This window comes from Cetorhinus maximus, chromosome 7 (genome assembly GCF_964194155.1).
Source record: "Cetorhinus maximus chromosome 7, sCetMax3.hap1.1, whole genome shotgun sequence".
In the NCBI taxonomy this organism is placed as follows: domain Eukaryota; kingdom Metazoa; phylum Chordata; class Chondrichthyes; order Lamniformes; family Cetorhinidae; genus Cetorhinus; species Cetorhinus maximus.
Window position 1 is genome coordinate 104,687,430 of NC_135885.1, and position 23,991 is coordinate 104,711,420.

Genomic DNA, 23,991 nt, shown 5'->3' on the forward strand with positions numbered 1-23,991 from the left:
TACGGCACTGGATCCAGGTGCGCTGCACCACATCTCAGGAGCTCACCACCTCCGGCACCTCCTCCCAGGCATGCTTCATCATGTGGGGGGGGCCTTCACCTCCCATCCTGGGGAACCAGCACCTCCCGCCGTGCTGCCACCTCATCGAGAAGGGCAGCAAGGCAGTCATCAGAAAAGCATGGGGCACATTGGCCCCCCCGCTGGCCTACCCTGCAGCCTGCCCTGCTCCTCTGCCCTTCCCTTCCCTCCACATTGACCTGCTGAGCAGACCCCCTGCAGTACAACCTGCATCTGGCCATAGCGAACAGCCTACAAGAGGCTGCCAGGCCTTCTTTTAAACAGGCTGCCAGGTCTGTTAGACATGGTGGTCTGTGCACGCCCGCCGCAAACCTCACACTCCTGCTCTCCACAGGAGTTGGAAATGTGCTGGGCGGGCCTTAATTGGCCCAGCTGTGCAAAATGGCGGCGTGGCCCGATTGCGGGCACCGATCGGGTCCGTGCCCGCCCACGACAGCACCTGCTTTGCCAAACGGAAAATTTTGGCCTATGTAAATTGAAAACAGCAGTAATTTTTCTTCCAAGTTGTTTTCAGCAATTTGTGGAAGATCAGTTTCTAATCCCTGGAACTCCAGAGCAGTTTTTTGATGGGAGCACAAGTTGGAGAATTGCGCAAGGGGCCACAGAGCAACACCTGAACAACATTCAGGCTTGGATTGAAAAGTGGCAAATAGCATTCACTTCACACAAGTGCCAGGAAATGACCATCTCCGACAAGGAAGAATCTCACCACTTGCTCTTGCCATTTAATGACATTACCATCACAAAATGTACCACCAACATTCTGGTGTGTCACCATTGACCAGAAGCCTAATTAGATAATCCATATCAATACTGTAACTATTATAGGAAATCAGAAGAATTCTGTGGTGAGTAACTCACCTCCTGACTCCTCAAAGCCTTTCCATCATCTACAAAGCGCATGTCAGGAGTGTGATGGAATACTCCCTGGAATACTCTCCATTTGCCTGGATATATGCAGCTCCAGCAATCCTCAAGAAGCTTGACTCCATTTAAGATAAAGCAGGCTGCTTGATTGACAGTCCATCCACCACCTTAAATATTCACTCCCTCCATAACTGGTGCACAATGGCAGCAGTGCATACTATTTACAAGGTGCATGGCAGCAACTTGCCAAGGCTTTTTAGACAGTATCTTCCAACCTGCGATCTCTACCAACTAGAAGGACAATGGCAGCAAGCACATGGGATCACTACTGCCTGCAAGTTCTCCTCCAAGTCTCACACCATTCTGATTGCTAAATCTATCACGATTCCTTCATTGTGGTTGGGTCAAAATCCTTGAACTCCCTACAAAACAACACCGTAAAGTAGCTTCATCACATAACTGCAACAGATCAAGCGGCTCAGGTCAAAGAACTTTGGAAGAGGGGAGTGAGCCCCTCAATATAGAAAACAACATCAAAAGATGGCTGAGCTAATCCTTGAACTGATCCACAACCTACAAGTCGTGATACAACTGCCATATAGAATAAGTCAATGGAAGAGTGACTGGAGAGTCCGAATGAATTTCGAATTACGAACTCTGAGGTTAGTTGACCACTGATGATGATGATGGTGTGAACTGCTAGCTTCACCATGGACAGGATTTTCCATTGTGGAGACTAAATTTGGTAATGGGTGGGATAATTGGTATGATTCCTGCTGCGTGGCAGGGCAGTTGAACATGCGTGATCTTCCACTTTTGAGCTCATTAATTAGGCATCCAGGAGGAGCTTGGCAAATTTCGTCATGGGGCATACAAAAAGTGCCTGCTCCGCCATTAACACATGGGGTCAAAGAACCTGGCACCATATTTAAATGGCATCCAGATAGACATTCACTCACTGCAGGCCAGGAGCTCCACACTACTCCTCCAGAGTCCTTCAGCCACAGATCGTACTGGAGAATCTGGCAGATGTGAGCAACCACATCCCAGGACACACGAGGGCACCTCCGGCAATGCCTTTCACTCATCTCTAGATAAGAGCATCACCGTCGATATAGCCATGGTCGGGCCAATGCTCGCTGTTGCAGTGGTTCATGTTCATCAGCCTCTTGACCTTCTAGAGGCCCAGCTGCATCTTGTTATTCAGGCCTTTGCTTCTCCTGGCCTGTGCCAACTGTCGACAGGCCTTCCTTCTCATCTGGATGAGAGTCATTACCAAGGCAGGGTTGCCTGTGGCCAGCATCATTGGCCCCTCCATGGATATGTGTACAAATTGAAGTGATACATTACGCGAGCATATCTTTTACAGGTTTCCCGCCACCTTAAAACCAGCAGACGAGTACTAAGCTCTTTGCCTGACCTCTGTCTAGACATGGCATCCCCACCCCACCCCTCCCAGGTGAAGGACATCCTGGAAGACCAGGGATAGGTGTACCTCCCATTTATACATGAATACATATGGAGACATTTGACAAAGGTGATAAGAGCCATGGTGCAAGAAGCCTCACTTAGACACTTTTCTGCTTGTCTCCACTACCCTTTATAGTATAAAGATCTGGCACATAAAAGGTTAATGCGAGATTGAGTACAGTATCGACCACACAGCGATGTAAGAGAACACAGTACCCGCACCTAGCAGTCAGTGTAGTGTTGGACAAAGACATGTGTGGAGGAAAGCATGGAGACAACTCCTAGCTTGGGCCTTTACTAGAAGGACAATGGCAGCAAGCACATGGGAATCACCACTGTCTGCAAGTTCTCCTCCAAGTCACTCACCATTCTGATTGCTAAACCTATCACGATTCCTTCATTGTGGTTAGGTCAAAATCCTTGAACTCCCTACAAAACAACACCGTAAAGTAGCTTCATCACATAACTGCAACAGATCAAGCGGCTCAGGTCAAAGAGCTTATGTATATGGTTTCTAGTAGTTAATGAATACTTACTGTTGAACTACCTAAGACTACAAATACCTTAATAAGACCTGCTGAACTATGCCTAACACCTTACAACACCCTCGAGACACTATAGAGAGACCATTACCTTGGCAGCATAGAAAGACTAACTGCATGAGCCCTTGTCAGCCATGACCATTCACCCGGGAGGGTGGAGATTTGGAGTCATGAGTTGGCTGTCCTCCACTAGCCGTGCCCCTTGGAGGCATTCCATCTCCCTCCCTCACTTCATCCATGCCTCTGACTACAGCCAATGGCAAATGGCACAGAATGAACAGCAGCTTCACACCTTGCTGAGATCTTGATGTTATGAGGCCCATGAGTTGGGAATAAACCTTATGCAATGCAGGCTTCACTATAGAGAGGAGAACACAACTGAGCATCTTTGACATTCAGTTGCCTCATAATTGTTAGGGTGTCAATTTAGTCAGCCATTTGTGCTGACCTTGAACTCCACCCACCCAAATAGAGCATCATCCCAGGGATGTCAGTGACTACGCCAACTGCATGGTCATGGTCAGATTGGAAAAGTGGTGCATGTCACCTTTCAAACTCACTCCAACACCTTCTACCCTCCCCCGTTACCCACTAACTTCCTCCCCATCACCATAGACCCACCCAATATCACTCTTCCTCTCCCCTCACCCTTAAACATTCCCCTGTTACCCTGGACCCTTTCCTCCCCTCAGAGCCGACAACTGTTACCGTCCCCATGCCCACCCTGACCCTGCCGCCTCCCGTTATCCCCCTGTCTTGTCCTCCTGCCTGACCTCCCCACCGATGAAACCTTCACCTATCAGACTCTCACACTAGACCTGCTACCCTACCGCATCCCACTACACCACCTGCCTCTGACCCCCCAAATGTGACTGTTCCCTCTTATCACCAGTATCCTGATTTCTCCCCCCAGGACCCCACCGCTAACACTACCAACTCTGTGCTCTAAGACACTCGCGCCAACCCCCCTCCTTCTTCCCAGGACATTTTCCCCATCCTTCCTCAGTAAGCCTGCCCCCCACCATCCAGCCTTCGCTCCACCCTTCCTCCCTACCACCATCCACCCTTCCAGCCTTTACCTGCCTCCCTGGTCCAGCCTTGGTACAGTGTTTTCTGACGGCACTTGAGGTCTCCAAGAAGGAAAAAGAAACATCTATTGACCTCAAAGTCGTGGAAGAGATGAAGCTTGCCAGCTGCACACCACTTATATACAGTCATAAACAGAACGTTCTAAATTTTCACTGGTAGGGAACTTAATTTGGAGGAAGAACTTAATTCTGGTGAGATGGCTTTTTAGTGAACATGCATGAGATGTTAATTGATGCAAAAGGGCTTCCCGAGACTGTTCTTTGGGAAGCTTGACCCGCCTTTAACCTGCCTTGAAAGTTGTTACGACCAAAACCGATGTTATTCGCTGAGCAAGCCAAAGCCCAGAGTGAAACTTGTCTTACTGATCCTAACCTGTTTTTTTTAATTTTGAAAACAAAGGAAAGAACTACTGATCCCAGAAGCATAGATTCCCATTAACACTTTTAGGATTTTAAAATTAAAATATTAACAGGAAGGAAAAAAAACATAAGCACACACGATTAGAGTTACACAGTTAAAACAGTCTTATAAAATATTCCCTCAAAAAAGACAACTTGGTCAGAACACACAAGTAAATTACTTGGCAACAGCTTCTTTATAGATTTTAACTATAAAAATGCAATAATATTACCCCAGGGCAAACTGCTGTTACGTTAGCAAATGTATACCACATGATTTCTCACGCTCTTCCCTTCTGCTGTGGAAATCCAAAATAAAGGTTCAGAAACAGACTGCTTTCTGAAAACTCAATGGCTGCTTCAAATTCGCAACTTTCACACCTTCTCCCGGCACAGATCTGTTCTCAAGACACCTTTCCCACGCTGCCACACAACTCAACTCAACATTTTTCCTTAAATATCCTTTTTCCTTTCACCTTTGATTCCATTGTCCTCGGCACCTCTTTGAACTCAACTTTTTGAAAATATAAAAATCTTTCATGTTTTCCTAATGCCTCCACTTTCAGGTCAGATAAAATGATTTAACCTTCCCTTGTTTACTTATGAAACCTTTGTAAGTTGTAAAAGTCCCTTATCACTTCTAAACTCCCATTTGAAATTCAACAGCTGAAAAGTCAAGTCCCTACTTATCTCAAAATGCAAATTTTACCCAACCTATTTACTTGTAAATCGAACCTCACCAACCTCTCATTACAAATGCATGAACCTAACTCCTTTACCTTTCATCTCTCAGTTCCCACAGGCAAGCTGTCTTCACTAACCACGCCCCCCCCCCCCCCCCCCCCCCCCACCGACCCTGTTTAATTAATCATGGACAAACACATACACAGCCTTCTTTACAGAATACCACCATATTCCAAATATTTTTTAAAAATCCTTCTTCACAAAGTCGAGAGATCAAAACTCACACAGGTTATCCCATCAGGCCATCAGGAAACAGATTTTTTTGCCTCCTGCCAAATTAAGTGCATCCGCCCACCACAGCTCCCACAATTCCACTCCAAAACCCAACTTACTGTTACTTCACCCCTGGCCAACAAGAGAGGCACTGCGCCAAGTTAAACTGTTAGAAATCAATGTATATTTCTTATGATTGAGAAGATCAAGATCAAAGCCTCCCAATGTCTATGGCAGATTAATCTGGAATCTGTATGACAGTTTTGCAGGAGACATAGAACCATAGAAAAGTTATGGTGTAGAAAGATACCATTCAGCTCATTGTGTCTGTGCCAGCTATAAAAAGAGAAAAAAGAGGTTAGCTGCTCATTTTTAATCCCACTTTTCAGCATCTGGTCCATAGTGTTCCAGGTTACAGCACTTCAGGTGCATATCCAGGTACCTTTGAAGTGAGTTGAACATTTCAGCCTCTACCACCAACTTAGGCAGTGAATTCCAGACACCCACCCTGTGGATGAAAAAGTTTTTCCTCATATCCCCTTTAATCTTTCAATCGATAACCTTAAAACTATGCCCCCAGTAATTAACCCCTCAGGTCTTTCCTGTCTATCATATCTAGGCTCCTCATAATGTTGTACACCTCAATTAGGTTACCCCACAGCCTCCTCTGTTCTGAGGAAAACGACCCCAGCCTATCCATTCTTTTTTCATAGCTGCAGCTTTCAAGCCCTGGCAACATTCTTATAAATCTCCTCTGTACTCTCTCCAGAGAAATTATGTCCTTCCTGTAATGTGGTGACTAGAACTGTACACAAAATTCCAGCTGTGGCCCAACCAGAGTTTTATACAGTTCTAGCATTACATCCCTGCTTTTGTGTTCAATACCTCGTCCAATAAAGGAAAACATTCCATATGTTTTCTTTACCACCTTATCCACCTGTCCTACCACCTTCAGGGACATGTGGACATGCACTCCAAGGTCTTTCACTTCCTCAACCCCTCTCAATATCCTCCCATTCACTGAGTATTCCCTTACTTTGTTTGCCCTCCCCAAATGCATTACCTCACACTTCTCTGGCTTGAATTCCATTTGCCACTTTTCCGCTCACTCAACCAAATGATTGATATCATTCTGGAGACAACAGCTATCTTCTTCACTGTCAACTACCTGGCCAATTTTTGTGTCATCTGCAAATTTCCCTATTGTGCCTTCCACATTTAAGCCCAAATCTTTAATATATATGACAAACAGCAAGGGCCCCAAAACTGAGCTCTATGGAACATCAATGGAAACCGCTTTCCACTCAGAAAAACATCCACCGGCCATTATCCTTTGTTTCCTGTCATTGAGTTAATTTTGGATCTAACTCGCCACCTTCCCCTGTATCCCATGGGATCTCACTTTTCTGACCAGTCTGCCATGTGGAACCTTGTCAACTGCCTTACTAAAATCCATGTAGACAACATCCACTGCACTACCCTCATCAATCCTCCTTGTTACTTACTCAAAAATTTTGATTAAGTTAGTAAGACATGATCCTCCCCTAACAAAACCATGCTGACTATCCCTGATCAATCCGTGCCTTTCTAAGTGACAATTTATCCTGTGTCTCAGAATTGATTCCGATAACTTGCTCACCACCAAAGTCAGACTGTCCAGCCTATAATTTCATGGCCTATCCCTCGCACCCTTTTTAAATAATGGTACAATGTTATTGGACCTCCAATCCTCTGGGATCCTCTAGCCTGTGCCTAGTGAGGATTGGAAAATGCTCCTCAGAGCATCTGCTATTTTCTTCCTGGCTTCCTTTAACAGCCTGGGATTCAATCCATCCGGCTCTGGTAATTTATGCACCTTCAAAGATGCCAGCCCCTCCAGCACTTCCTCTCTTATTATGCCTATTGTATCTAACATTTCATATTCTTCCTCTTTAATTAGAATGCCTGCATCATCCCTCTCCTTAGTGAAGACTGAGACAAATTACTCATTGAGAATCCTGACCATATCTTCAGCATCAACCCTTAAGTTACCATATACATCTCTGATAGGCCCTACCCTTTCTTTAGCTATTTTTTTGCATTTAATGAACTGGTAAAACATCTTTGGGTTTTCTTTGATTTTAACTGCCAACATTTTTTGTCTCCTCTCTTTGTTTTCATAATTTCCTTTTTTACTTCACCTCCAAATTTTCTATACTCCTCTTGGCTTTCTGCAGTATTAAGCTTTTTTGCTTTATCTTACCCTATATGCTTCTGGAAAACCGGGGGCTCTAGATTTGACAGTATCACCTTTTTCTTTGTGGAAAGTCTACACTATGCCCATAAAATCTCACTTTCGAATACCTCCCACTGATTTGGCACTGTTTCCCCTTCTAGTAGCTGTATCCAGTCCACTTTTGCCAGTTTATCTCTCGGCTTTGTAGAATTTGTCTTCCCCAATTTAGAACGTTTACTCTCGTTCTGTCTTTTCCTTGTTCATAATGATGCTAAATCTAACTGTATTATGGTCACTACCTCCAAAATGGTCTCCCACTGCTTTTTCATCCGCTTGCCCAGCTTCATTTCCTAAGAGTAAATCTAGAATTGTGCCCCTTCTCATTGGGCTTGTTACATGCTGGTTTAAAAAGTTTTCTTGAATGTAGTTCAAGAATTTTGTGCCCTCTGTGCCCTTCACACTGTTCGTACCTCAATTAATATTAGGGTAGTTGAAGCCTCCAACTATTACTGCCCAATTGTTTTTGCACTCAGGAATTTGCCTGCATATTTGCTCTTCGAACTCCCATGTACATCCCAAAATAAAATGGCTGAGACAAAATTATTATAGATAAGTTCAGTGGACAAAATATTATTGTCTATTATGGAGGCCAGGAAATGACACAACTTCAAATCATTCTTTGAAGCCCTTGGCTGGAATTTTCCCTGAAATGCACTAAGTGTATGAAAAGTGACATTTTTCCTGCCAGCTGCAAGGGTGGGTTTCTGCACCATATCGTCCGCTTCACACCTCATTAATTATGCAGCCACAGGAAATACGGTGTATTGCTGGCAGGCGGCCTCTGAATCGCCCGCCATACATTTCCACACTGTTTCTGCACTCCGGGTGCCATGTCTAAACTGCAGTCATGCACACAGTTCTCAATGCTTGTAGCCCAAGACTGCTCCAGTGAAGACATGGCCCTGAGAACCAAGAAAAGTTCAGTGGCCCGTTACTGGAATGCCTTTTTGAGGCCCGCCATGATGCCCTCTATCCCCACTCTGGCTGCAGGAGGTCCAGCAATCTCACCACTCCGACTTGGGAGACGGTGTCAGTGTGGTCAAGTGCCAATGCTGCACAGGAGAGGTTGGCCATCCAGTGCAGAAAGAGGATGAGTGATCTCATCCATGCCGCCATGGTAAGTTAGCCAACTCATCACTCTAAGCTCACACACTCACAAGCCCATCACACATTCACTGGCATCTCACTCACTGCCAGCTCAAGGGACATCACCACCCATTCTCACACACACACCCTCACATCTCCATCTGGCCTCAACTCCTCTGGAACCTGCCTCCTCAGCCCTCACCATCTTGAGGCTACTTGCACAGATCAACATGTGCCCCCACACACCCCTTGGATACACACTTCCCCATACAGCCCTCACCCTGCAGACTCTCCCCTTGCCTGAGGCCACTTCTCCCCCTTCCCCAAGCAAGCCCTAGCCCTGCAGCCATTGAAAAGCCACCACTGCCTTACCACTTGCCCATGAACTCCTCTAAAAGCAATGTGGTGCTGCTTATGAAGTCTGGCACTGATGATCGCAAGTGCTGCCTGAAGCAAGGTAGGCAAGCGAACCTCGAAGCCCGGAGTTAAGTGCAGGGCGCCAGGTGCACGTCGCTTATGTACCATTGTGAAACATATCAGGGTGAGCTCATGATCTAGCTTGGGGAGGATGATTCCAGTGAGCAGGGCTTATAATGAGATTCTAATGTATTGAACTTAGCTTCCCTACGTGCAGTGGTTGGAAATGCAGCCCGCCATTGATGGGTGGAGTGGACGATAGCAAACTGATTTTATGACGCCGTGAAACCGATTTTTGTGATCTCTGGATATTTTCCATTCCCACCCACTAAGACACCCACCCCAATGGGAGCGGAAAATCCTGGCTATTGTTTACAGTCCCTGGCACAAACTGTTCAAGTTACCAATTCTGCTCCACTCCCTGGCTATTGTCTGAAGCTGAAACATACCATTTGAAACCTTGGTGCTGTACTTGGCCGTGAGATGAGCTTCTGACCACATATTTGTCCCATCAGCAGATTGTCTATTTCCACCTCTAAAATCACTGAACTCTACCCCTGCCTCATCTCATCTGCTAATAAAACTCACATCCTAACTCACATCAAGTACTGTTCACCTATCATCACTGTGCTCACTAACCTGCATTGGTTCCCAGTCCAACAATGGTTCAATTTTAACATTTTCATCCTTATTTTTAAAACCATCCATACCCTAACCCTCTCCCTATCTCTGTAGCCTTCTCCAGCCCTATAAACCTCCATGATTTCTGCATTCCTCCAATTCTGGCCCTCTGCACAACCCCAATTTTCTTCTATAATAAAAGCAAAAAACTGCGAATGCTGGAAATCCAAAACAAAAACAAAAATACCTGGAAAAACCCAGCAGGTCTGGCAGCATCTGCAGAGAGGAACACAGTTAACGTTTCAAGTCCGAATGACCCTTCAACAGAACTAAGTAAAAATAGAAGAGAGGTGAAATATAAGCTGGTTTAAAGGAGGGTGGTGGGAGGGGGGGGGGGGGGGTGGGTGGGTGGGACAAGTAGAGCTGGATAGAGGGCCAGTGATAGGTGGAGATAACCAAAAGATGTCACAGACAAAAGGACAAAGAGGTGTTGGAGGTGGTGATATTATCTAAGGAATGTGCTAATTAAGGGTAGAAAGCAGAACAAGCAAGGTACAGATAGCCCTAGTGGGGGTGGGATGGGGTGAAGGAATCAAAAAAGGCTAAAAGGTAAAGATAAAACAATGGATGGAAATACATTTAAAAATAATGGAAATAGGTGGGAAAAGAAAAATCTATATAAATTATTGGAAAAAAAGTAGTGGGGGGTGGGAATCGGAAAGGGGGTGGGGATGGAGGAGAGAGTTCATGATCTAAAATTGTTGAACTCAATATTCAGTCCAGAAGGCTGTAAAGTGCCTAGTCGGTAGATGAGGTGCTGTTCCTCCAGTTTGCGTTGAGCTTCACTGGAACATTGCAGCAAGCCAAGGACGGACATGTCAGCATGAGAGCAGGGTGGAGTGTTGAAATGGCAAGCAACAGGGATGTCACCAATTTTCTTCTTTCTACAATCAGTGGCTGAGCCTTCAGCTGCTGAGGCTCTAAATACCCTCCCCAAGCCTCTTTGCCTCTCTACCTTTCACTCCTACTGTATGTTACTACTTAAAAGTTATCTCTTTCATCAAGCTTTTGCTCATCTGTCCTATTATCCTCTAACGTGACTCAGTGTTAAATTTTGCTTCGTAAAGCTCCTATAAAGTACCTTGGTCATATTTGATTATGATGAAGGAGCTATATAAATGCAAATTAATATTGTTTAGTAATCCACTTGAAACCTATCTGTGTCTTAGTGTAAGATCACAGGGAGCTTTTTTTTTCTCAATTCATGTCATTGTGTTGTAGAATATGCCACTTATTCATGTTTCATTCAAATGTTACTGCAGGTGTTGATGCAAATTCCTTACGGCAGATGAAGTTGCAACGTCCTTCAAAAATGCTGGCAGATGTTAGGAATCTCTTGACAGCTGGTGGAAATGTCAATCAAATGAATGAGGAAGGAGTCACACTGGTGAGATCTTATCTTCAAGTTGCTTTGACCCAGTTCAGTCCACCAGACTTGGCTGATCTTTTTACATTTTCATTTGTTGTTCTATTATTGACTACACTTTAATACATGTATTGTTTAAATATAAACCTTTGGTGTACTATCTGGTGGATACCTAGTTGTCCAAATAAGCCTATTCATGTCACAGTTCATCACTGGTGTCTGCATTATCCTTGGGACTAACTGGGAAAGTTCTAGGTATCAAAAACTATGTACAGTTCATTAAGTCTAACCATTTTTTGGGATTATGCTACATGCCATTAGATCATACTGCATAGTGCATTGTTCAAAAGAAATCTCTTTCCCTGCTATTTTAAAGCTAACATTTTTTGTGTGTGGCATGAGGAAGAAGGGTTTGAAATTTTATCCGTTTCTTCAATAATCTCCCTTGAATCAATTTGTGGATTTTGTTAACTTTGGAGCTCCACTTCAGATTGATTTGTTGGAGTGTCCACTGTTGTTTGCAATTCATATTATTGATTTAGACTTTGGAATGTAATACGCAATTCCTAATTTTGTGAATGACATCAAATTTGGGAGGCAGAGGGATTTATGTTAGAGGGATAGTCAATGCTTAAGAAGCCTGCAACAAATTACGAAACATTTTGAGTCCAGAATGAGAGAAGCACAAATATATCTTGGGATTGCAAAACTGGAGGAGATTACAAAGAAAGGGAGGGGCGAGAGACGGAGGGATTTGAAAAATAGGATGTGAATTTTAAAATCAAGGCATTGCTTAGCCAGGAGTAAGTCAGTGAGCACAGGGGTGATGGAAGAACAGGAGTGGTGTGAATTAGTACAGGCAGTAGAGTTTTGGATTACCTCAAATTTATCATGTGTAGAAAGTAGAGGTCTGCAGAGTTTGCGCTGAAATAATTAAGTCTAGAGCTAACAAAGGTATGAATGAAGGTTCCAGCAACAAAGCTGAGGTAGGAGCAGCATTGGGCGATAGTGATCTTGGTGATGACGCGGCTACCTCAGGACAGTTTAAGCGGTTTATAGCACCAAAGATTTTTTTTTCATTTTCAATTCAAATTGTTTAAGGTTATTGTTATATTTTATAATTAAGGCAGTAATACAACTTGAAATTCAAAGTATTGGTCACCAGCTACCTGACTTTAACAATCTGCTCTGAGATGATTTAACTGAAAGGAAATGATTTATCATTCATTCCATTGGAAGGAGATGCCTAAAATCCTTCACATTTAGGCATTGCTGACCTTGCAGATTATATGGGCAATAGCTTTGAAAATATCTATGTGACTAAAAGATGCCCATAGCAATGCTTCCATTTGTGCTGTAGTTTCCCATCATATACGAGCACACAAATGCACGTGATAATGTAAACTTTAAGCAATTGTAAGTAAAATATCATTTTCTCCAAGGAACATCTGATTTTAGTCAATTTATTTCCTTTGTAGTCCAGTCCTTGGCATTCTCCTCACAATAATTATGTGCCCAAATGTTGCATTTATATAAGACTTCATAGTTGCCTATTTGGTTTTCGTATTTTGCTCGTTAATGTATTCATTTGTTACTGTTGCAGCTACACATGGCATGTGCTAGTGGCTATAAAGATGTCTCCACCCTACTCCTGGAGAACAGAGCTGACACTGATGTTCCTGATAACTGTTATTGGACACCACTTCACCTGGCTGCAAAATATGGGCAGGTGAATAAAAGCCTTAACTTTGTCTTATTTCACCCTTTCACAAGAAATATCAAATACTTTCTAATGGGAATTTGTGACTGCTTTTACCTGCATCAATTGAGAAAAAGTTGTAAGTGTTATAATTCTTACAGAAAGCAAGTAAATGTTCACAGTCTCATGATCATGAGTAAAATATCTCACCTTTTTGTTTCTGCAGAACAAGAATTTTAGGGAAATGGTTATATGCTGGCTACATAGCTACAATGTTTTAAGTTCATCCATTTTAAATACATTTAGTCTAACTCCCCTGCGGATTCCTTGTAGCCTCATAGTTGTTTCCCTTTCAAGTATATAACCATGTCCCTTTTGAACGTATATTGCTAATTCTACAACTAATGCCTTTGATGCAGTAAAATGTTCCGCCATTAAAAAGAATGCAGTCAGATTTAAGAATTGACACTGAGCCAAGCACAGGCTAACCAAACGCTCAGTCAAAGAGCTAGGTTTTTAGCAGCATCTTAAATGAGGAGAGGGAGGTGGAAAGACAAGAAGGTTTCGGAGGGAATTCCAGGTGCCTGAAGAATCAATTGTGATATGAAGGACATCACTCTTCCTCATCATTAAGGTGTTTAGACTCAAAGTATGATGCAGCTTGATGAACAAATCCTTGCCCTTTTGAACGACTGGTAGCAAGCTCCTTCCAGTCATTAATGTCAATGCTGCTGCGCTTCAAGAAGAGCTTCAGAGTATATTTGTGGTGTTTTCTTCGTCCTCCCCTGGAACGCTGGCTATTTGAGAGTTGGGAAAACAGAACGTGGCAGGGGAGACACTGTTCAGCCATCCGGACAGTGTCCAGTCCATCATAGTTGATTTTCTAGGATTTTTGCCTGAATGCTTGTGGGGTTGTCTTTAAGAAGGACACTAGCCTCCTCCTGTCAAATCCAGAGGATGCGGCAGAGGCATTGCTGTTGGAATTTCTTTAGCACTCTTATGTGTCGGTTATACACAATCCAGATCTCACTGCAGTACAGGTATGTGGTGACAACAGCTGCTCTGTGCACTAAGACTTCTGTTGACTTCCGGAGGTCTTTGTTGTCAAACACTCACTACCATTGTTTGTAGAAGGCTGATTTGATTCAGTTTACAGTCTTCCAAACTCATCATTGAGTCAACAATTTCAGACTATAATCTGTTGCCCATTGTGTTTTCTTTTCTTTTCTTGTTTTGTTTTATTGTCATTTAGCAGTACACCTGCTCTAGACACAGCTTTTATTTCTATGTTTCTTTCCTTACCCTATCATCATTCCCTTTGGCCCTGGGGGAATCACTTTTCTATCATTCAGTCTCTCCTGTCGTCCACCCTATCATAGACATTGCACTTGTCTTTGTTCTAGCTCAGAACCTATTACCTGTCTAACTTTTCCCAGTTCTGATGAAAGGTCACAGACCTGAAATGTTAACTGTTTCCCTCTCTATACAGATGCTGCCTAATCTGTTAAGTTTTTTCCTCCAGCATTTTCTGTTTATTAAAGGAAAATCTGTTCCTGTTGTATCTACAGAGGAGGAGCAATAATTTGATGGTCCAAGGGCCAAATTACACCAGTCATTGACAGCAGAGCCCTGCAAATTGTCTTTCTTGGGCCTACATTTAAAAGAAAATTGCTGTCTGAGCACCAATTTTTCCAGATGTTAATCGCATGTGTGCCAAGTATCCTAAAACATCTGATATTATGGAGGTTACAGTCATGCATGACTCTTAGTTGAACATAGGAACGTAGGAACAGGCAAAGGCCATTCAGCCAATCGAGCCTGCTCTGTCATTCAATATGCTCATGACTGATCAAACACTTCAATGCCCTTTACCCACACTATCCCCATAACCCTTTACGTTATTGTTAATCAGAAATTTATCATACTCTACCTTAAACATACTCAATAACTGAACTTCCATGGCCCTCTGGAGTAGAGAATTCCAAAGATTCACAACCCTCTGAGTAAAGAAATTTCTCCTCATCTCGGTCCTAAGTGGCTTCCCCCGTATTTTGAAATTGGGTCCCCTGGTTCTAGGCTCCCCAACAAGGGGAAACATTTTACCTGCATCTACCTTGTCTATTCCTTTAAGTATTTTGGTAGGTTTCAATGAAATCACCTCTCATTCTTCGAAACTCTAGAGAATACAGGCCCAGTTTCCCCAATGCCTGTTCAGAAGATAGTCCCACCATCCCCGGAACAAGTCTGGTGAACCTTCATTGCATCCCTCTATGGCAACAATATCCTTTCTGAGATAAGGAGACCAAAACTGCACATAGTACTCCAGATGCCGACTAACCAAGCTTTGATACAATTGAAGCAAGGCTTCACTACTCCTGTACTCAAGTCCTCTTGCGATAAAGGCTAGCATCCCATTAGCCTTCCTAATTGCTTGCTGCACCTGCATGTTAGCCTTCAGTAACTTATGGTCAAGGTCCCTTTGTACATCTATACTTTCTAATCTCTTACCGTTTAGAAAATGCTCTTCACATCAGTTCCTTATACCAAAGTGGATAATGTCACATTTTTCCACGTTATATTACATCTGCCATGTTCTTGTCCATTCACTAAGTCTGTCTAAATCTTCCTATAGCCGCTTTACATCTTTCTGAAAACATACATTCCCACCTAGCTTCGTATCATTTGTGAACTTGGAAATATTACATTTGGTCCCCACATCCAAATCGTTGATATATATTGTGAACTGTATGGTTCTGCTTCTTAGAGCTGGTGCCCATTCTTGCTCGGGAAAGAATGAATAACATTAGGGTATTGCAAGATGCTGGTTTCCTGAGCACAAATGGGACTAGTAAACTTCACCAAAGAAAGCTAAGAGGAGAGAGAATGTGGACAGCTTCCTCCCAATCTCCTGGTGTAGCCAACGATGAAGGTTGGTGGAAATTCTGGAGAAATGTCTTCAATAGATTCTTCTCCCAAAGCTACAGTGAGAAATTGGGTGAACTCCATAGAAATTTCAGGGGGAACCTCTCAATTCCATTCACATATTGCTGTTCTATTATCTGGCTTTAAAGATTGTGTTTATGTTTAAAGAATGAAAGCTAGTTACTCTTAATGTTATAATTCAGGTAGCTACATAACAGCAAAAATTCCTTCCAAAAGCATCCTAGTTTGATTTCATAACAATACTTGACTCTAATTTTATATTATATTCTGTGAAATTCAATGATCTGTTGGCATTCTTCTCCAAAAGAGAGAATTACGAGAGAACAAATTAAAATTTGTAGATTGCTGTGCACGCTGTTTGTGCGAGTGAAGATATGGTTGGGGCTATAATCCATCACAGCGGTAAGTGTAATCAGAGATTTGTCAAAAGCTTCTAGCATTACAGAGAAAATAAAATTTTCTTGTGTGTGAAAAATAAAATTAATGATTTGTGTAGACTTAAATGACATATTAGTTATTTCAAAGTTCTATTTTGGTGCACTTCAAAGCAAAATCTATATGATGGTAAGATGGTAAGCCATTTGAATGAATATAAAGGCAATTTACATTTACATAGTCAACTTAGCATTAAAAACAATCTCAAGGCACTTCACAGGTAGGTAGATATAAAACACATTCTGTGGCAGAAATGTTTTAAAATTCCTTCACGGGATGTGGCTGCTGCTTTCTAGGCCAGCATTTATTGTGCATCCCAAATTGCTCTTAAGAAGGGTGGTGAGCCGCCCTCTTGAACTTTTGCAGTCCATGTGGTGTATGTATACTCAAAGTGCTGTTAGGGAGTTAGTTCCAGGATTTTGACCCAGCAACAGTGAAGGAACAGCGATAAGTGATGATCAGGTGATGGTCACCAAGTCAGGATGGTGTGTGATTTGGAGGTGAACTTGCAGGTGGTGGTGCTTCCATGCATCTGCTGCCTTTGGCCTTCTATGTGGTAGAGTTTGTAGGTTGGGTTTGGAAGGTGCTGCCACAGGAGCCTAGGTGAGTTGCTATCTTGCAAATAATACATACTGCTGCCACTGTGCAACAGTGGTGGATGGAGTGAATGATGAAGGTGGTGGATGAGGTACCAATCAAGCGAGCTGCTTTGTCCTGGATGGTGTTGAGCTTCTTGAGTGTTGTTGGAGCTGCACTCATCCAGGCAAGTGGAGTGTATTCCATCACACTCCTGACTTGTATCTATGGCCAGGGTTTGGGGAGTAAGAAGGTGAGTTATTCGTTGCAGAATTCCCAGCCTCTGATCTGCTCTTGCAGTTACAGTAATTATGTACCTAGTTCAGTTCAGCTTCTGGTCAATGGTAACCCCCAGGATGTTGATAATAGGAGTCTCAGCAATGGTAATGCCATTGAATGTCAAGAGGAAACTGTTGGATCCTCTCTTGTTGGAGATGGTCATTGCCTGGCACTTGTGTGGCATAAGTCTTACTTGCCACTTATCAGCCCAAGTCTGTAGTTGTCCAGGCCTTGCTGTTTATGGGCACAGACTGCTTCAGTATCTGAGGAGCCGCGAATGGTGCTGAACATTGTGCAATCATCAATGAACATCCCCACTTCTGACCTTATGATGGAGGGAAGGTCATTGATGAAGATGGTTGGGCCTAGGACACTACCATAAGGAACTCCTGTAGTGATGTCTTGGGAAATGATTGAATTCCAACAGACACAACCACAAATGAAATATTATGAATGATGACTAAGGGTGGAATTTTCCGTGCCCACTGGCCTTGGGTGTGTTTCGCGGCATCAGCGGACAATATGATGAGAAGGCCAAAAATCATTTCATGAAGTCGTGAAACCAGTTTGCAATCATCCGCTCTGGTCATCAATGACGGGCTGCGCTTCCCACTACCGCATGTCAGGAACATCATTGTAATACATCTGCATATCATTAAAAGCCCAGCCTGCCAGAATCATCCGCCAATGCTGGATCATCCGAGCATGTCAGCATGATTGCACAATGATGTGCTCGCAATAGCATATATAAGGCATGCACTTTGAGGGGAACTGGGAGGTGAGTGCACAGTAATGTTGCGTAGAGCTCCCAGGGTCGCCTGTTGGACTTGGAGGTTGAGGTGCCTTGGGGGGATGGCGGGCAAGGGCTGCACTGCGTTCGAGGCAAGTTTTGTGGGGGGTGCAAGGGCTGCACTGCAGTTGAAGCCAGTTGCAGGGGTAAGGGCTGCACTGCGTTTGATGGTCGTGCACAAAGATGTGCGGTGGTGGGGGGGAGGGAAGCGAACACGCATTAGTGAAATCTTGTATAAAGTGACCATTCCTCTGCAGCTGAGACAATTCAGGTACAGTCGCATTGACATGCATGGAGTCGGGTGTCTAGCTTTTCTGCCCACACAAGCAACGCAGAGGCACGAAATTGCCACGAAATGCTCCTGAACTTTTCATCCCTCGGGCACTGACTGCAAACTAATGAGTGTTTTAGTGGACTACAGAGCAGTTGGATGACTGGGCACATTGTGCAATCTCCTTCCTAATGCTCGCCATTGATCAGTCACTGGTGGAGGTTCTCACAGCCCCTTACAATGTCATCATTCAGGTTTGGACCAGTCTCCCCCATGGTTCAAGCTGACAGTGCAGCCTTGCAGTGTGGGTTAGGAGAATGCCTGCACCTGAGCTGAGAGCACAGCATGCAGTCCAATGGGCAAAGTTGTCACCAATTGGACAGGTGGAGTGGAGCGGAGTTGGGTTGGGTCTCGGGCAGCCGTACTGTGCACTAAACTCTGGCCATCCAAGTGGTGGCCAGCTCTCTCCAGGGTGTGTTAAGGAGCCTTCTGACTTAACCAAGAAAGGTTCTTAGAATACCCAAGCTAATCCATGCATCTCTATCTTTCATCCTGCAGGAGGAGTACATCAGGATCATGGAGCCTGGTGACCTAGCTGTAGGCCTCATGACGTACAAAAAGCAGAGACGAGGGAGAAGAGAGCGACGGAGGCACCTGGCTGGGCAAAGGGAGGAGCAGTATGCTGAGGAAGTAGGGGCGGCTGGGGTTCCTGCTCACACTGCTGAAGAGCCAGTGAACCATCGCACTCAGTGCCTAGCCAGACCCAAGGTCTATAGACGCCACCTTTCATTCCTGCAGATGACTGAGAACCAGTGTTGCTGAAGACTGCCCATGTCTAGGAAACTGGTCAGTCACATCTGCCAGCTGTTGCAGGGTTCGGCGCCACAGGGACATGAAGGGCACCCACTCCAAGTGGCCGTGAAAGTGACCGCGGCGCTCAATTTCTACACCAGTGGCTTCTTTCAGGGCTCCACAGGTGACCTCTGTGGGATATCAGAAACCTCCACCCACAAATGTATCCATGAGGTCAGGGATGCCAACTTCACGAAGGCACACAACTTTGTGCATTTCGTCTGGGACCAGGAAAGCCAGGATTGAAGAGCGCTGGAATTCGTCCGGATCTTGGGTTTCCCACAGGTGCAGGGTGCCATCGACTGCACTCACATGGTGCTCAGATCTCCATCGCAACAACGGGTCATCTGTGTCAACCACAAGGGCTTTCACTTGCTGAATGTTCAGCTGGTGTGCGACCACCACAAATGCATCCTGCAGATCTGCGTGTGGTTCCCAGGGAGTGTCCACAACTCCTACATCCTTAGCAGGTCTCAGATCCCTGACGCCTTCCAGGGTCCACAGAAGCTGCAGAGTTGGCTCCTTGGGGACAAAGGCTACCCGCAGAGTCCGTGGCTGATGACACCCGTGTGGCAGCCTCAGACTGCAGCCAAGTGAACGTATAATGAGGCTCTTGCTGCAACTCACAACTTGATGAAGCAGACCATCGGGATGCTGAAAATGAGGTTCCGATGCCTGGACTGGTCTGGTGGAGCCCGGCAATACAGTCAACAGAGGGTGTCAAGCATCATCGTTGCCTGCGACGCCCTTTACAACCTTGTGCCTCAACGGGTAGAGGAGCTGGTTGAGGAGGAGATGGAGGAGCTGGACTTCGACAGGGATGAGGATGAGGAAGTCCTCGAAGGCGACAATGATGGCGATGAGGCCATCGCACTGGCCAGATGAGGCAGGAGCACTCAGGAGGCCCTCATAGCTACTGGATTCATAGAGAACGATGACACACAGTGTGGAGACACCATAGATCCTCACATTGCATCTATGAATGTTTGACTCCAGTCTGGCTTATGGCAGCGCACATACCCTCTGTGATAATGCTCCTGTCATGGAGATGCAGCAGAGGCCCTAATAGTCACTCGATTGCAGGAGGATGATGACAACATGCTGTGAGGACACTCCATAGATCTTCATATAGCCTCTGAAAATGTCTGACTCCTGTCTGGCTGAGGGCAGCTCGCTTGCACTTGAAACTTTAAAAGCATCTGATCCTTTGTCTGCCTTCAGCACCTGGCCTCTTCAGGAGCACAGTGTCACTGGTCACTGATGCTGACGAGATGGGGGCCAGCCCCACCTTAAAGGTGCTGAGAGCACACAGAGAGAATGACAGAACTCTGTGACAACTGCCCACTACATTCTGGCAGCAATGACCAGCACCATCGAGGTGCAGGCATCAGTAATGTGTCCAGGGATTGTGAGGCCGGACCGTCACTTTGGGTTGAGCAAAGCACAGGGAAGAGGCCCTGCACTCAGACACCTGCCTTTATCTTGTGCAGAAACCAAGTTTTCACAACTGAGTGACACAAACACTGCTCATCAGAACAAGGAGTCATAGGCAAGGAGGCATTCTTGGGAGATAATTTACAATAGTGAACATTATGTACAAGTGATTAATAGGCTGTGCAACTACATCATCTTAACCTTCCTAATCCTGCCGCCACATCTTGGTGCTCCTCGGACATCCACAGTGGAGGTGGAGGCAGCCTGCTGACTGCTACCCCCTGTCTGTGATGATCTTGGCGGATGTCCTCTGGAGGGCCGAGACCAGGAGGGCCCCGGCCTGCTTTCAGGGTTCTGCTGTGTGACAATGGCACCCTACTCGGCCTGTGGAGCTGGAGCTGCTGGGATCAAGGGAACGGGGATTCAGATTGGCCTGACACTCCTGGAGTCACCTGGCTGAATAGCCCCAGGGGGGTACACCTGCTGATTCTCCTCCCTAAGGATGCCCGACGGCCCCTAGATGACTTCTTGAGGAGAAGGAGTAGCTGGAGCGATGTCGAGCTGCCCTGCACCCTTCTCGCATACACACTGTTGGAGGCCCACTATGGTGTCAGCGATGGAGCTCAGCATGTGCAGTAGCACAGGACTAATATCCTGGATCAAGGTATCTATAGTAGCCACCATCCTACCAGCATTGACCTCGGTGCGTTGCAATGCCGATGCTGTCACCTGAAGGCGTATGGACTCCTTCATCATGCCTTGTAATCTGAGGAGTGCAGCGGACATGCCTTCCTGATGTTCCCAGGCTTGCCTTTGCAACTCCAGCAGCTGAGGTATGACCGAGTCCAGAGGTTCATCGTCTGACTTGGACTCAGCAGATGTCTGGTATCCAGCTGTTTTCCAAGTGCTGGAGACCTGGAGAGTCCCTGCCACCACCTGCTATGGATCAGACTGTGCAATGTGCTCACCATGTTGTGATTCCGAGGCTATTCTAAAGCCAGGTCCCATCGTGGTGCGTGTCTTTGCGCTGGTGGGGGGTGTGGCTGAGCGCAGTGACGGGTCTTCAGTGAAGGTGCCTTCAAATTCCTCTTCAGAGGTTTCTTCGGGGCTTGACTGGGGGCCCTGGGTCATGGACTCGGTTGGTTGTTTGGCAGATGTGGCTATGAAAGCAAGGGGAGATAAATAGTGCGTGCCAGGTGACTGCAAAACAGTGGAATTGACTCACAGCACTGATGGATGTTGCACTGCTTGGTAGAGCATCACCGACCTCACCATCAGCACAGGAATGGTCTAGATCATTGCCGGCCAGCTGGATGTCATCATCCTCCTGCAATCTATTTTCAAAGTTTGTGAGGACCTTGATTTCAGGCATTCCTCCACCAGCCTGGGACCTCTCCCTCTTGTGTGCCAGCTTGTCCTGCGTGAATACAGATGGGGAAAGCGTATGCGGGATGCCTGCCAGGCCAGATGATGAGTATGCCTGGCATGTATGGGTGGTGAGTGGTCCCATGGATGGGATGAGGACAGTGAAGGTATGTGTGAGAGAGTGAATTGTGATGTCCCTTGGACTGGCAGTGAGTGAGGGCCCTGTGGATGTATGATGGGTTTGTGAGTGTGTGAGTTGAGAGTGATGAGAAGAGCGACTTCCCCTGACGAAACAGAGGAGATCATTAATTCTGTTGTGGCACTGGGAGGCTGCCCTCTTTTACAGGGCATTGGTACTGACCACCACTGCCACCGCCTTCCAAGCTGGATTAGTGATGTTGCTGGCCCTCCTGCGGCTAGAGTGGGAGTCAAAGACATCATGGCGGGCCTCCGCTGCATCCAAAAGCGCTCGAGGAGTGCATCGCTGAATTGTGGGTCTGCAATCTCCTTGCCTTTCGGGGCCAGACCTCCTTTGCTGCAGTTCTGGGCTGGAAGCACAGAGACCAGAGAGGTGCGCGCGCAGCTGCTGCACTTTAAATATGGCGCCCGGCACGAGGAAGCGGCGAGGCGACAGAGTTGTGAGGGAATGCCTGATTAATGAGGCAGGTTCGGGACAAACAGTGTGAAAACCTGCCATTGCAGCCAGCAGTTTTTCCTGCCCGCTACTGCACTTAGTGCATACCTGGGACAATTCCAATCTAAGTTTTATCAGTTTTGAAAAAAGGGAAACAGAGAGACTTATTGGAGAACAAAAAGTAATCAACATTTTGAAATGATTCTAATGATAATTGAAGGGAGTGAGAAAATATCTTGAAGTCTGAAGACATGGTTTTGATTGTTTAACAGATGTCAATTACTCCTGAGGTAGAACTGCACCGTTGAACTCTCTTCCATGTATCCATATTTTCAACATGTGTGCTGTACCAATTAATGGAGTGGTCTTATCCCATTCTCAGTCCGCTTATTTTACCTGTAGTTTGTGTCAAGCTCTGCATTATTAAAAGAAAGAAGAACACATTTCATGAATCCGTAATCAGCATTCCATGGGCTGAATTATTCGGTTTGCTGGATTCCCCGGCCGCACGAGCCCCAGCTAAGATACCTTAGTTAGCCCACCAGCTGCCCTGGCCAATTAGCCGTTAATAGACTGCAGGTGGGACCTCCGCTCTTCTGAATCAGGATGTCCCACGACAGTGAGCTGCTGGTCAGTCAGAGGTTGACATTTCTCCAGCACTTCGGGACGGAGGCATGCGTTGTTGGATCAGGATTTGGTTCTGTGTTTCGTGGTCTCGCCAGGTGCCAAGCTAGCAGGCCCCAGCAAGGGGGTGGGAGGCTTGGATTTGAGAGACAATGGGATGGGGGTAAGCTGGGAGGGGTTAACATCTTTGGAGGGGCCCTCTAATGGGTCCAGGGAGCCTGTTAAGGAGAGACCACCCATGTCACCAGCCTACGCAGTGAAACCTGTTTTGACTGGCTGCTTGTTGTGGAACTCTCCCACAGCTGGTTAAATCCTGATAGCAGAATGATGGGGCTGTTATTTGATATTAATTGTCCACTTAAGGCCTCAATTGGCCCACTGGCAGGTGGGCTGCCCGATGCCACCTCCACCCCAGTATAATTACAGTGGAGGAGGGGCAGGCAGGTGGGTGGTGGGCAGACTGCTTGCTGGATTTAACGAACCTCCACCCACCTTCAAACCTGTCAACTGGGGAGTGTACCTTCCAGCCTCATGCAGCATTTGACAATATTTCTATACATCATTAGCTAAATGCTTCTTGCCTGATAAGTTCTTCAGTGAAGAACTAATGTTTTGTTAATGTAAATTGATTGAGTGATGATCCTCATTTAACTATTGAGAAGTACATTTTAGATTTAAACATCTAATTGTACTATCTAAAAACATTGCTTATTAATATTGACACAGAGCATAAATGATTATCCCACAATATAGTGAATCATGGTCACTATGAAGTGATTTTCTTTGTCTTGTTAGTACTGATAGAATATTGTATTAATGGATGCGCTGCTTTTTGGATGAAATGTTAAACCATCCTTGCTCAT

General features: G+C 45.4%; 1 protein-coding gene across 1 annotated transcript in view; it reads left to right on the forward strand.

The window, feature by feature from the left end:
• The window catches only part of myo16 (myosin XVI), a 654,305-nt gene that overhangs the window by 159,168 nt on the left and 471,146 nt on the right, over positions 1 to 23,991 (forward strand). Inside the window, exons 5-6 of the mRNA XM_078544837.1 lie at positions 11,123 to 11,247; positions 12,830 to 12,955. Coding sequence (XP_078400963.1) covers positions 11,123 to 11,247; positions 12,830 to 12,955 — 251 coding nt within the window. The remainder of the gene's footprint in view (positions 1 to 11,122; positions 11,248 to 12,829; positions 12,956 to 23,991) is intronic.